This window comes from Prunus mume, linkage group LG6, assembly GCF_029339155.1.
Source record: "Prunus mume cultivar Tortuosa linkage group LG6, ASM2933915v1, whole genome shotgun sequence".
Lineage (NCBI taxonomy): Eukaryota > Viridiplantae > Streptophyta > Magnoliopsida > Rosales > Rosaceae > Prunus > Prunus mume.
Window position 1 is genome coordinate 22167827 of NC_142703.1, and position 14257 is coordinate 22182083.

The following is a 14257-nucleotide window of genomic DNA, read 5'->3' on the forward strand; positions in this document are numbered from 1 at the left end:
GGCTCGTCAATGGGCCTAGCCCGCCCAAATTTAACGAGCTTGAGCCGGGCCGGGCTTTAAAGAGAGAGAGAAAATATCGGGCCGGGCAGGATTTTTAGAAAATTCAAAGCCCAAGCCCACCCATAGGTCGGGCTTGAGAAAGCCCATTGGTCTGGGCTAACGGGCGAAACAGGCCTACTTCATTCGAAAAAATCATAAACTTAATCATAAGGGCATTTTAGTCTAAATTTGAGATTAAACTCACTTAATTCCAATATTTTCACATCAAACCAAATTCATAAAATACTCAATAAAGTCACACAACTTAATAAGATTTTCCACAAAAATAATAAAACAAAGTATTATTTTTGAGGTTATTACATAATTAGACCATAATACGTTTTAAGAAATAATTTAAAAAATAATAAGTATCAAAAGATATTTTTTTTAAAGGATGGTATAAATAAATATGTAAATGTTTGGTGATGTGTTCAAGAAAACATGATTAAATTTGGTGGTAGTAGTACGATTATGTTTCGTGATATGATTATGTTTAGTGATATGATATATTGTTCATCTTATTTATATATATATATATATATATAATTGTTGTATGAATAATTGACACAAATTAATGTGCTAATCATCCAATTATAAACTAGGAATGAGTAAAGAAAAGTAAATGAAATGAAACAAATTATATATGTGATTTAAGTGATATAATCCTAATCCTAAACTCTTATTTATACATAATTATATATCTATGCGGGCCTAATGGGCCGGGCTTTTGTGGGTGGCTTTCTTGGGCTTAATCGGGCCGGGCCTATTCAGCCAAGCCTAGCCTAAGGCGGGCAGCCATCTCAAAGCCCTGCCGGCTTTTTCCAATGGGCAGGCGGGCCCCATCGCCCATGAGCCCGGGCCAAATGATGAGGCCTACCCTACCCCTCCCACCAAAAGCAGTTAGAAGAAACCCAACTCTTGATAGAGTAACCCCCACCCGCCGCCCCCTCCCGGACCTAGCACTCCCTGTATTCAAAGAACCTCACAATATGGCTTTTGTTAAAACTACAAAATTTAATTTAATTAATAAATAAAAATGAAAATATAAAACCACTCCTTTTGAGTATGGGTTTTCCTTAAGGAATTTAATGATGATTTTTTGTCATGATGGCACGTGAATTGACATTGCACTAGTTATAAATGACGTCAACAGTCTAATGGGGTACACACTTAATGACCCATAAAAATGGATATTTGCTATTGGCAAGTCCCCAAGCAAACTCAGCCAATTGTTCTTTAGTCATTATTACTAGGCTTCCATAGTTGACATACACCACTGATTGAGGCTCTCTCTTATCTAACCAGTCCAAGCATTTCTTGTCTTCCTTCCACAAATTTGAATCAATTGAGTCCAAGTGATGTGTTGTGGACATGTTGTGTTGAAGGAGTGATAGTGGACCAATGGTGTAGAGCTGGGGGAACTTTGTTGTGATCACATCCAAGAATTCTTTCTCCAATTCATCAAAAGTGTTGAGGATCACACCTTGAGCTTTCATGGCAATCTCTATTGCTTGTATGTTGTAGTTGAACATTGTATCATCGCGATTCGTTGTTCGGAGGAAGGTGGGGAGATCTTTCAATCGAATTCCTTCCATTGCGGGTATCCAATCAATCACGGTATCAAGAAAGCCAGTACTTAAGTCGCTATCATCTGCACATAATCAAAGCATTCTGCACCTCTCATTTGTGCATTTCCAAAATCAAACCCAAAGTTGAAATTGCAAAATGATACATAAAATATGTGATTTTGTTATTCATCAAATAGAGATAAAGTGTTGTTCTATTAACGGACTTATAGAACAATCAACATGAACAATGATTTAGTTTGGATGTTCATGTCGCTAAACATGCTTCATATTTACAATATAAGTATCTTATGTTGTTAGACAATTTGGTAAGAGAACATTTTCGAAAGATCAAACTCAAATTAGCATGAAAAAGTAAGTTATATCTTCATAGAGACTACTTCTTTGCTTGAATAAAAAAGTGTTCATGTTAGGAATCACCATATGCTAGTTAGCTAGAAGGATACCTTTCAATGGAAAATAACCTCTTTCTACTAGATCTTCATAGTGTAGATACCCCAACATACCACAACCACTAGGTGTAAATAGAAGCATCTCCGGGATGCCAAATTCTTGAGCAACTCGTAAGGTGAAGCCCATCACTCCATCAGAAACAATACAACTTACAGCTGGCACATCCGCCCACGACGAAGCCTTGTTGAGTTTTTTGATGAGGTCTCTGAATGAACGCTGGCCCTCAACCGGCATGGCTCTGCACAACTCCGGGAGGTCAAGTATCCCACGTTGGTTCGTCGGTGGCAAGCCATCGGATATAGTCTCGAACTGGAAATCCTCTGCGCCGTTAAGAGCATCTGAGCCTCTAGATTCAAGTAAGCGATTGTAGTTGAACTCTGTGTGGACGAAGGTTATATAGAATCCTTTGAAATGGAGAAGCTTTGCAAGTTTGATCATTGGGTTTATGTGGCCTTGAGCTGGAAGAGGGATACAAACTGCATGAGGCTTCATCATAGAGCTCATTTGTTCACGATTGATTTGGCAAATGATGCTCAAAAGTCTCAGTTCATGTTCAATAGATTATCAACATAGTGGGAATCTCATGATTCCACACACGACAAACACATTAGATGGAGAAAGAAAAAAAAGCACGCTTATAATAAAATAGACAAAGACAAGAGACTTATCTGAAGGCAAACTTTTCTTCTTATCGTATTCTTATAGTCGATTGGTGGAATCTGTATATCCAAACATAAAACTCATGGAGAGATTGTGGGACCAGAATTTATAGGATCATGCCACGTGTTTATAATATAGGATAAGATCAGACAGTCCTACGACTAGAGAAATGTTACAGAGGTGGTACACAAAGTGATCTATAAATGTGGTCTCCTTAGTATTATTATCCCCAACTTAATCACTTGGATCACACATATGATAGATTAGGCCAAATAGACCTATTCAATTGTGGAGTTTCATCTCAATAGGTATCCGTGCTATTATTAGTAAACCATGTATTTTTATATAAGTGTTGCTATATCCACCCATTTGTCATATTTCTTCACCCACCTAATCTTGTAAATTTTAAAGACCAATTTATCCTTTTATAAAATGACTTCTAAGGGCTTAAGGGAAAATCATTAAAACCAATTAAAAAACATAAGAAAATGATTATATAAAAAAACTAAAAAGATTATTAACAAATATCAAACCCCTTCCCTCACAACACGCATACCCCACCCTTCTCCCTCTTCCTCCACAGCACGGCAAACATAAAAACAAGCAAAAATATGAAATTCACTCTTAATACTATAATTAAAGGATATTTTAGGAATAATGATGGGTGGAAAGATAGGATTGTGTTTTTTTAAATTTACATAGTGAGTGGGAAGATTAGGTGGGTGGAAATAGTAGCACTATTTTATATTGTAAATTGTTGTGGTAATTATCTAAAGCTTAATTTGATTGATCACTCTATTATTTATCTTCACAATCATTTTCCTCCATTCCATTGCCCACCCCATCAGATGCAAACCATTCGCAAGAGTTTCTGAGAAAAAACAAGAAGCAAAAAAAATGGGTGAACGCAATATGATTGGTAAAAGAATGTTTCCTCCGGCAACAGAGCCGTTATTACAAAGTATGGAGGCTTATTACGAAGTATGGAGGATTCTAGTACCGAACCACAACTTCAATGTAGAGAAAATTGGCTTCTGCGTCAGAAAATGAAGATGACTGAAATCACAAAATTCAAAACCCAGCAAAAAGCCCCAGATTATCATCCCAAACTCGACCTTGTAACCTCGTATGCCAAGAAGCATGCTGCATTGGCTTGAACACTTCTAGCCATAGCTGGTCCAAAGCCGTCGTAAAGGCCTTAGATGAGGCCAGGATCTTTCTAAACGCATCAATTGAGCCCGAAAACTTGGGATTTTTGTAATTGTTAGGACCGAAAATGGACAAAAGCCCATTTAGGGAATTTTTTATTAAAATCTAAAAATTGCACAAGGACTCAAGCTCAGTATCGACACGCCCCATGCGATTTTCTCAGTTTGACTTTCTGAAAGAGACGTTGGATAATCTTTCAAACAAGTCTTTATCCGGGTAAAGGCGCGACGTTTCAGACAAAGAACCAGATCGCGACTTCGACAAGGCCAAAGTTGAAATTGCAAAATAATATATACAAAATTTGATTTTGTTATTCATAAATAGAGATAAAGGGTAATGTTCTATTAATAGACTTATAAAATAATCAGCATGAATAATAATTTAGTTTGGATGTTTATGTTGCTAAATATGCTTCAGATTTACAATATAAGTACCTTCTGATGTTAGACAATTTGACAGGAGAACATTTTCAAAAGATCAAACTCAAATTATAGTGCATGAAAAAGTAAGTTATATATATTCACTATTATAATCTTCAATAGCGTTTTTTCGTGCTATCTATAAGAAGTTGTGGTACAGTGTCCGGAATCATTTAGTCATTTGCCTATTATTATAAAAATTGTTATTCTTTAAAACTGTGTTCCATAAACAATGACAACCTATTTATTTTACGGATTTTTGTAGAAATGTCACCAGAACTTATACCTCAGTTTCCATTTGTCATTTTAAAGAAAAATTTAAGAGAAATATCATCTTAATTTTTCAACTCTCTCTCTCTCTCTCTCTCTCTCTCTCTCTCTCTCTCTCTGAGCATGTATAAAAAGTTTTATGGTGTTCATTGAGCATGAAAATGGAAAAAATACCAAAAAGAAAAAAGAAGAAGAAAAAGGTGGACTCAGTTTGGGTGGATTGAGAGAATTTGTGTGTGGAGGAGGGTAGGTGTTTCATGGTAGATAGAGAAGGAGGAAGGGGTTGTGATGAGGGAAGAGGGAATGGATTTCAAGGTGGGCGAGGTTGGTTGGCACAGTCAGTGGCGCACATGGGATGGGGGAAAGTGATTTTTTTTTTTTCCGATTTTAATTGTTTAAAAGATATATAAAAAAATTATAATGATTTTTTCATTTTAAAAATACCCTTGAAAATGGAAAGACTAAGATACCCTTAAAATGGATGGAGAATTGAATGGTATTAAAATCAGATGACAAATCATGGATTTTGAAAAATTAAGATGACATTTCTCTGAAATATTTCTTTAATGTAACAAATTGAAACTGAGGTATAAGTTTAAGTGACATTTCTATAAAAACCCCTTTATTTTATCACAATGGTAACTGAACAATATATGATTTGCGAGAATTTGAGGGAATGATTTTCAATCCAAAAAAGTGGTTCGCATTTACTTAGTAACTAATAATTAGCACTTGCGAAGTATATATATAGGTTGTCTAGTGCAGCCAATTTTAATGTCATATAATTATAATTTAGCATATTTTTTGATATAACCCTCGAAAGTGTTTTTGAGTCTCACTTTACTCTTTTAAACTTATTTTGTCTCACTTTACCCCATTTTTCACACATACTTGTCTCACTTTATCCCATTTTTTTTTTAAAAAAAATATTAATTTTAAATTCAAAATTCAAAATTTTAAATTTAAATCCGATTAAATATTAAAAACATAAATATATTAAAAATAATTTGAAACTTGAGATCCATAAAAAATTTGTAAAGAAAATTAAGTTCTTAGAAAAAAGAAGCTTAAAACAAAAACAATGCATCCCTACCCGTCCCCTTTCCTCCCCATCCATCTCCCCCTTTGTTCCTGTCCTCCTCTTCTCTCTCTCTCCATGTGTTACCAGCGACCCAAACCTTAGCCCCCTCCTAGACCCACTCTCTGTCTCTGTCTCTCTCTCTACTAATGGTCCATCTATTTTTTTCTCTCCAACTACACAAACCACCTCCACCCGCCACAACCCTCGCCTTGAGCCTTACCCATCTCCCAAACATTATAAATATATTAATGTTTTTAATATTTAATCTGATTTAAAATTTGAAATTTTAATTTTATATAATTTGTGAAAATTGGGATAAAGTAAGACAACTATGCGTGAAAAATATGGTAAAGCGAGACAAAATGAGTTTCAAGGGGCAAAGCTAGACTCAAATATACTTTTAGGAGTATATAAACAAATATGCCTTATAATTTGTCCACATTTGAAAAACTATGATACAATAAACAAAACATTGGTTTAATTGCGAAATGTTGCAACGTTGTAGCAATGTCCCCAAGCTATTGGCTAACTCTTGCAGGGGGGGCAGTCCATGACAGGGAATCATCGGTTAAGGACGGATCCAATGACAAGTCTTCTTCCTCATCTACGTCTGATTGAGGAAGTCTTATACTTTCTACCTCTCTCACCACTTCCTTCATTTTCGGTCGCTTCTCCGGCAACGGATCACAGCAACGCATTGCAATTTGTAGCAGTCTAAGCATCCCACTGCTGGCTGTTCTGCGCACTAGTGTTAATTCCATATCAAATATTTCAGCCGTCCATTCCTCCCTAACTGCTCGGTGAACCCAACTGCAGAGATTTATGCCATTCACACCTGGTGGGGCTGCGTAAGCTGAGATTTTTCCCGTCAAGAGCTCCAAAACAAGGCTTCCGTAGCTCCAAACGTCAGACTCCTTCGAAACTTTCTTGGTCTTTTGGTACTCAGGTGATTTGTACGACATCATACGCTGAGCTGCAATTGGAAGTGCAACGAGCGAAGTGAAGCCATAATCAGAAACAAGAACCCTATCGTCCTCGTCAAGAAGAACGTTTGACGACTTTAGGTTTCCATGAGGAGCAGTGCTGCTGCTGCTGCTTTGAGCTGACGATGTCGCTTTGATGTGGAGATACTCCAGTGCTTGGGCAACACCTCGAGCAACTGATAGCCTTGAGCTCCATCGAAATGGAATGCGATCCGGGCCTCTTTCTCCTGCATATAGATAAATTAATAACAATTCCTAAGTAAGGTCATATTCAAAACTACTCTAATGTACGGAGAGGGCAACTGGAGTGCAAGGAAGCGGGTGCACGCATAGTCTTGGCCAACTGATCTAATCTACTTTTTGTAATTCGTAAATATTACTTAAGCAAAGTGTACATATATATCACATTAAGTGATAAATTAATTCCAACTCACTCAGATCAGAGGTACGTACCAAACATTCGGTTAAACAAATTTCCGTTGGGAACGTATTTATACAGCAGCAACTTTTCATCCTTGGACAAGTAGTAAGCAAGAAGAGGCAGCAAATTGGGGTGCTGCAGATTGGCAATCAGCTGCAACGGCTTTGTAAATTCCTCGTTAACTAGTGGCTTTAGATCCCTCAGCCGCTTAACAACCACGGCTTGCTTAACTTGCCTGCCCCCCGCCACGGCGTTATTGGTCGTGGTGATCTCTGCTTTATAGCTATTTCCAAAAATTCCCTTACCCAACCCTACGGCAGAGGCTTTTAGCAGATCTTCCATCTCAAATATTTGATGATCTGTCATTTGATTCCCAACAGACCCCTTACTATTATGTTGGGGACGAACGAACACCAGCTTACCTCTCTTAGTCTGATGTTCTTGTGCCGCAGCGTTGGGTCTCGTTATTGGATCCCGGTGACCTTCTGTCTTCGTTCTATCGTCGCCAACATCATTTTTTTCCTCCTGATCATTATTATTATTATTATTATTATTATTATTATTATTATTGATCATTGATGCTGATGATTTAGTTTTCTCAAATTCCTTCAACATCTTCTTCAGCTTATGCGATTTCTTGTAATATAGAGTGAAAAGCAAAATTAGAACAACAAGACCAGCAACATCCAAAAGAAACAAGTACGAACTGAACTTATTCCTATTCTTGGGAGTTTTATCAACTGAATCAGCTGTGCCTGGCTTGTCATCAATGCTAGAAGAGTTGCAAGCAATGGGAGAAGGCTTGCCGCACAACCCTGGGTTGCCAGAATACGAATCGTAGCCAAATGCTTGGAGAGCTTGAGTCCTCGGAATCGATCCATTGACATTGTTGTTTGAGACATTGAATATTTTTAAGGTGGACTGGTTCAACCAAGGAATTGGACCGCTGAATCCATTATCCTGAAGCTGCAATGACTCCAACGTCCCAAGGCTCAAAAGCGACGGTGAAATTTGCCCACGGAACATGTTGCCCGAAAGATCGATATGCGTCAGCTTCGGATTGAGGGAAAAATCCATCATGTTTCCCCACAGAGAGTTGTTCTTCAAGGTTAGGGCAGACAACTCAGCCAAGTCGGTGAAAGCGAAGATGTCGATGCTTCTGTTCAGTGGCATATTTTTCAACACAATTCCAGTCACGTGGCCAATGTCATTGAAACCAGTACATTGAATCCCGTACCAAGTTGAGGGCTCACTTTTGAAGCAAGGAGGGCCCGTCCAGTTAGTGTTTAGGTACGGATAGTTGAAACTGTTCTTGAGGGCAACGAGAGCATCCTTCTCCTTTCCAATATATCCAGCTACTTGGGCTGTAGAGCATCTCATGTGCAGCATACACAGAAGAAGAATGGCAAGAAGGTAATATTTCATCATCATGAATATTACTACTGATGATTGAGAAGCCATCATTTATGGCATAAAGACTCAAAGCAGCTAGGAACTTGAAAACCTCGACGAGAAGTAGCTGAGAAATTGAAAAGAAAAGGATAATATTCTCATAAAATTCTATCCCATGCGCAAGTACAGCTAATCCCTTGCAGTTTCTATGTTGAGGATACAAAAACAAAGGATAGCTGGTATTCGTTTATCTTGTTGCACTTTCTTGCTGAGAAACCTAGGAGGGCTGTTTTACATTGTTGTCTTTCAGATTTTCCAGCTAGAATTAATCAAATTGAAAATGACCCGTACGTCCGTACATAATATACATATGAATATATTCTTGTGGCCTACTGTTTGCATATAATGATGCCTTGTTGGCTGACAAGTGAATTATAATTATATTTCAAGGATTCTAGACAGCTTATGTATAGCTGACAATGTACCATTATAAAAGAAGGGTGATGATTTTCCCACTCCCGTTTTATCTACCTAAAGTCCTTTTTAAATACTTTTTACTATAAGAGAGTGTAAGTGAACAAAAGAGGAGTGAGAACATACAATTTCAAAAAATTGGAGTGTAAGTGGATAAAAAGGGAGTGAGAAAATCAATAACTTAAAGGAAAATCACTTTTGTTTAGTACACGTATATATGGAGGAGCGTATCCACATAGATGGGTCAATTCACCCCCACAAGACCGGAATCCACAATTGAAGGCAAAGATGTTGACCCCCTGTAAATTGCCCACAAACTGTACAAATCACCTTATTTCCATTTTCAACATTTAATTAAATATTTTTGTCCTTTCACTTTCATTTATTTTTATATTACTCTATTTACTTAAGTTTACAATGTAAATAAGGAAGTACTCCTTATTTGGATTCAAATAAAAATACTAAAAAATCAAATACCCACCAAATCAAAATATGAAAAATAGGTTTTAGTGCAAAATACGATTTATGCTAAAAATGATGGCTCATTAAGTCAATATATACTTCGTACTAAAATCTCATAAAATCAAGTTTTCTTATTTTATGTGTAAGGAATAAAAGCCGCCAAAAATTATCTTAAGAAAATGATTATTTTGAAAAACCATTTTTCATACTTAGCCAACATTTTTACATAAAATAATTTTTCATGTATGAAATGAATGCATGAAGGGACCTAAGGTCAATCTAGGTAAAAAGCCTTAGATGTTCAATCCATAAAGAGTTTTCGCAAGAATAACCTAACTCTTTCGTATTGAAGAAATATTTGTTTGAATAAGCTCCCCCTAAGACAGTACTCATAAGGGTCTAAAGTTTGAGAGCTAGAGCCCAAAAGAAATGCAGATAAAGCCCAAAATCAAAACCACAACGAACCTCAAAAGTGACTTAAATACCCTAAAATAAGCAGGATTACGTTAATATATGCCAACTCTTACGTCGAATAGGACGAGACGCTTGGGAGACGAAGATGATTGCTCTAATTTTTTGGAGTTGATGCAGTTATCTTTGATAATGAACATGCGTATTTTGTATGGTTTTATCTATCAACTATGAATTAGAATATTATCGTTTCATTTTGATGGGTCTATTGTGTATATAAATTTTTTTAACCTATTACATGTTGACCTCCGAAATGAGAATTCCTGACTCCGCCATGGAGCAATGTGGATCTATTTCATATACTAGAACAATTATTTTATGAGGTCTACCCAATGCTAGATGCAAAGGCATATAATATAACAACATGAACATCATGAGATGTCCTGTAATAAAACCCATTGATTTTCTTCACAGGCAAGGTCTCTGGTTCAAATTCAAGATGGTCCAGCTACACCAAAGAAAAGAATAGAATGCATATTGATCATTTTGAACTAAAATCAAACTTTTTTGTGGAATAATTGAATAAAAATCTATATAACATTGAGAATGGTATATATATAACTGACAATATATAAATAAGAAAAATACTCGCCTCCTTAAATGCAAGGAGTCATTCCACTTTACACACAAATGACAATCTTATATGTGTACATAATTTTTTTTTTGTACGTAATTTTTTTATTTTTTATTTTTTGCATGTGTCAAACTATGATTGATGTTATTAAAAATTATAGTTTTCCTCTTTTCGTAAAATCCAAAAGCAAAATAATTTATAGTTTAAATAAGGCTAATATTACTCGGCTAGTGAAAAAACAAGGGTAACTCTCTCGCAACGTAAGGAGAGTTGTGCGTTAAATATTAGGGTTTAGGTTTTTCACGTTTAGTTGTCATCCCCTCCTCGGCCAAACCACGCTCGTTTTCATCCACGTTCAGCCGCTGTTATCCCCTTCCTCGACTTGACAGCGTCGAGTCAATTTTCTTCCAAGTCAAGTCGCTGCCTTCACTCCTCTCTTCGACTCTTGGCTGCTGGTCTCCTTGTTGTCTCTCTCAGATCCTCAGCATTGATTTTGTTGTTCTCTTTCTCCTCGATGAGTCAACGTCTCTGGTGGTTGCCTTAGTATAGTGGTTTTAGCAGGTCAGCTCCTACTATTGTGCCGACAATCTCCATGTCAACAACGAACATGGTGCAAGCTGCTTCATTGGGGTCAGCGGTCAAAGTGGAGTTGGCTTTCCTCACGCCCCCTCCATTGTTCGATCTACAATCTCAAGCCTTACCTTCAGGAGAAGACAAGCCGTTGTCCAGAGATTTGGTGTGGGTGGCTCTTCACTTAGGATCTATAGCTTTGATCCTCTTTTTCACGGTGTTGGGCTAGGCTTTTGGCAACTAGGGTTGTTGGGTACCATCCTTTTACCCATCCTTAAGGGTTTGGTTGGTTACTCTGTGATTGGAACTGTGAATCCGAGTGATGTTGTTTTCCTTCTTGATAAACCTATGGAGACTGACCCATTGGAGTCTCCTGGACGCCTTCCTTAATGTGTTCTTGCAGCATTCGTGGGCTTGGCATCTGGCGAATGCTCTTATGTCTGATCCCTTGTTCAGGTTAAGTGGCTAGGCCAGTTTTGTTATTGTTGCGTGATGTTTTCTTTGTTCTCCCCTTAACTGATCTTTGATTCTCTGCCTGTCTCAAGGACTATGTTTTTATAAAAGGCTTCTTTGTCAGTGTTGAGATGATATGACGTGCTTGGGGGCTTTTTATTTATTTTCTTTCCTGGTCAGTTTGTGATTAATCTCTTCTTTGTGTTGCTCCTTGCAGATTTCTCTTCTTTCATCGCCAATTGCTATTAGAGGTGGCTAGAGATGGTATGCTTAATGACTGTTTTCTTTCTTCTTCATGGCGTATTGTGTTCTTTACCGGATGTTCTCACTGTCTTGTGGTTGTGCAAAGGACTATGATTTCATAGAAGGACTCTTTTGACAGTTGGATTGTGTTGTAGTGTTCTCGTCGGGGTCTTTGCATTGAAGGTCTATGTGTCAGTTTGCTGTTTTATTTTTACTCTAGCATTGGTCCTGTGTGATTGTTTTAGACTCTCTTGTTAGTCTAAGACATGTGTGGTATGTTTCCTACCTTGAGGTTTGTCCCTCATGGAGGTTTTAACGATGCCGCTATTTTGTGTCGTTCTATGCACGTTACTTTGATTATATGAATGAATTCCATTTCTCAAAAAATGCTTAGGTGCTATAGTGCACCCCAAAACATTAGTCAGATCCCACTTTACCCCCTCGAAGTTAAAGTGACCCATTTTACCCCCTTGACCAAGGTTTGATGTTCTACATTGCCCCCTATCGTCAACTTCATACAAAAGTCCATTAAGTTTGATGATGTGGTATGGGTGTTTTAGTAATTTTGTGCACCTAGGTCATTTACTCACCATTTTTTATTTATTTTGTGTTTAGGTGTAATAAAATATTCATAGATATTTAAAATCCATTAAAAATAATAAATTTAACTAAATACATTATAAAAAATAAAAATTAAAAAACCATCATCCCAGCCTCTTCCCAGAATTCTTTTCTCCCATTCCCCTATGACCACTACCCCCACCGGTCAGACTTGAGCCCGATTTCTTCTCTATATCTCTTTCCTTCCTTTGCACTCTTCCTTTCCCCTATGTACTTTCTTCTCCCCAATAACCTAGACTACCCCCACCTCCAGCCGTAACCCAAGCCCCACTCCCACCCCCAACCCTTAAACCCAGCAGCCCCAACCCTCCTCACAGTCGTCGACAACCCAAATGAGCCTTGGCCTCTCTTTCTATCGAACCTCCAACTGCTACAACCTACCATCTCATCTCACTGAATTCCATTAAATTTGGTTGTAGACCTTCGAGTACAAAAACAATGAATTTTTTTTTCTTTCAATTTTTTGGTTTTTGAATTTGCAGAGATAGGGGTGGGTTGGGTTGCAGATAGGGGTGGGAATGAGGCGTGGGTTGCCACTGATGCTGCGAATAGTCTAGTTTGTTGGGGAGAAGAAAATATAGAGGTAGAGGGAGATCACAGAGAAAGGAAAGGGAGAGAGAGAGGGAGAAGAAATCAAGCTGGGGTCTACCAGTGGCGGTGATGGTCATGGGAAAGGTAGCTTGGGGATGATGGGTTTTTTATTTTTTGTTTTTTTAAATTTCTTATTTTTAAATATTCATATACACCTAATTTATTAAGAGAAGGAATATTAGTGGGGGATGGGGTTTAGGGGAGGAGCAGGAGTGGTGCCGGTGGGAGCTGTGATAAAGGTGGAACTAATTTATTAAATACTTTTTAAATCTTTTAATTATTTGAAAAGATTAAGAATATTTTATGTTTTTATGTGGAGGTGGGCTCCATTTTGCCACATTACCTATGCAAATTGGTGAGTAAATGACCTAAGTGAACAAAATTACTAAAACACCCTTACCACGTCATCAAACTTAAAAAACTTTTGGATGAAGTTAACGATAAGGGGCAATTCGGAACATCAAACCTTGGTCAAAGGGACAAAGTGAGTCAATTTTATTTCAAAGGGGTAAAGTGAAATTTGACCAATGTTTCAGTGTGCACTATAGCACTTAAACCTATAAATATTGTATAAAATAAAGGCTTATTTATGTACATGCCCCCTATGCTTTCAACCTTGTCTCAGATTACCCCATGTTCTTTGAAACGTCTCAAAATACCCCTACAGTTTTTTAAACTGTCTCACGTTACTCGTTCTGTCAACATTAAGAGACGTTCCATTACTTGCTTTGGGCCCACTTGGTTTGGGCCCCACTTCTTTTCAATCGCTTAACATTGAGAGTAAGGGTCATCTTCAGAAAAGGGGAAAGTGGGTATTTGGGTGAGAAGGGAAAATTTGGAGAAGAAGGCTAAGGCTTATCAAAATCTGAGGTGGGGTTCGGATTTTGGAAGAATCTAGAGAAGAAATCACGGGTTTATAAAACTCTTAGGTGGAGTAGAATATTGGCGTTTATGAATCTCTTAGTGGAGTTCGGATTTGGGAAAAGGGCAAGGGGGTCGCACAATTTGGGAGAAAAGGGGGAAGGGGGATTTCATAGTTGGAGATTCAGCTGGTTCTTCTCTGTGTGAATACTGACTAAATTGAAAAAGAGATGGAAACAGGAGAAGCAAGGCATGCCCAATGGTGTCATTGTGGGACGTTAGCACAGATGCAGACTTCATGGACCACTTCAAACCCAGGGCGATATTTCTAGTCTGCCCAAAGTTAAAGGTAAGAATGTTTAAGATCAAATTTTCAGTCATTGTTTTGGGCATCACAAATTGATTGAGTTCTTATTGATGAAAT

The 14257-nt window shown here is 37.6% G+C and overlaps 2 protein-coding genes across 2 annotated transcripts; both read right to left on the reverse strand.

The window, feature by feature from the left end:
• Positions 1-1070: 1070 nt before the first annotated feature.
• Positions 1071-2746, reverse strand: LOC103335915 (7-deoxyloganetin glucosyltransferase-like). The gene is made up of 2 exons (XM_089055443.1): positions 2072-2746; positions 1071-1690 (listed from the first exon to the last, which is right to left on the reverse strand). The coding sequence occupies exons 1-2, from the start codon at positions 2580-2582 to the stop codon at positions 1194-1196; spliced, it is 1008 nt and encodes a 335-aa protein (XP_088911569.1). The 5' UTR covers positions 2583-2746; the 3' UTR covers positions 1071-1193.
• Positions 2747-6235: 3489 nt separating this feature from the next.
• Positions 6236-8294, reverse strand: LOC103335943 (pollen receptor-like kinase 4). The gene is made up of 2 exons (XM_089055136.1): positions 7154-8294; positions 6236-6927 (listed from the first exon to the last, which is right to left on the reverse strand). The coding sequence occupies exons 1-2, from the start codon at positions 8292-8294 to the stop codon at positions 6236-6238; spliced, it is 1833 nt and encodes a 610-aa protein (XP_088911262.1).
• Between the last annotated feature and the right edge of the window lie 5963 nt (positions 8295-14257).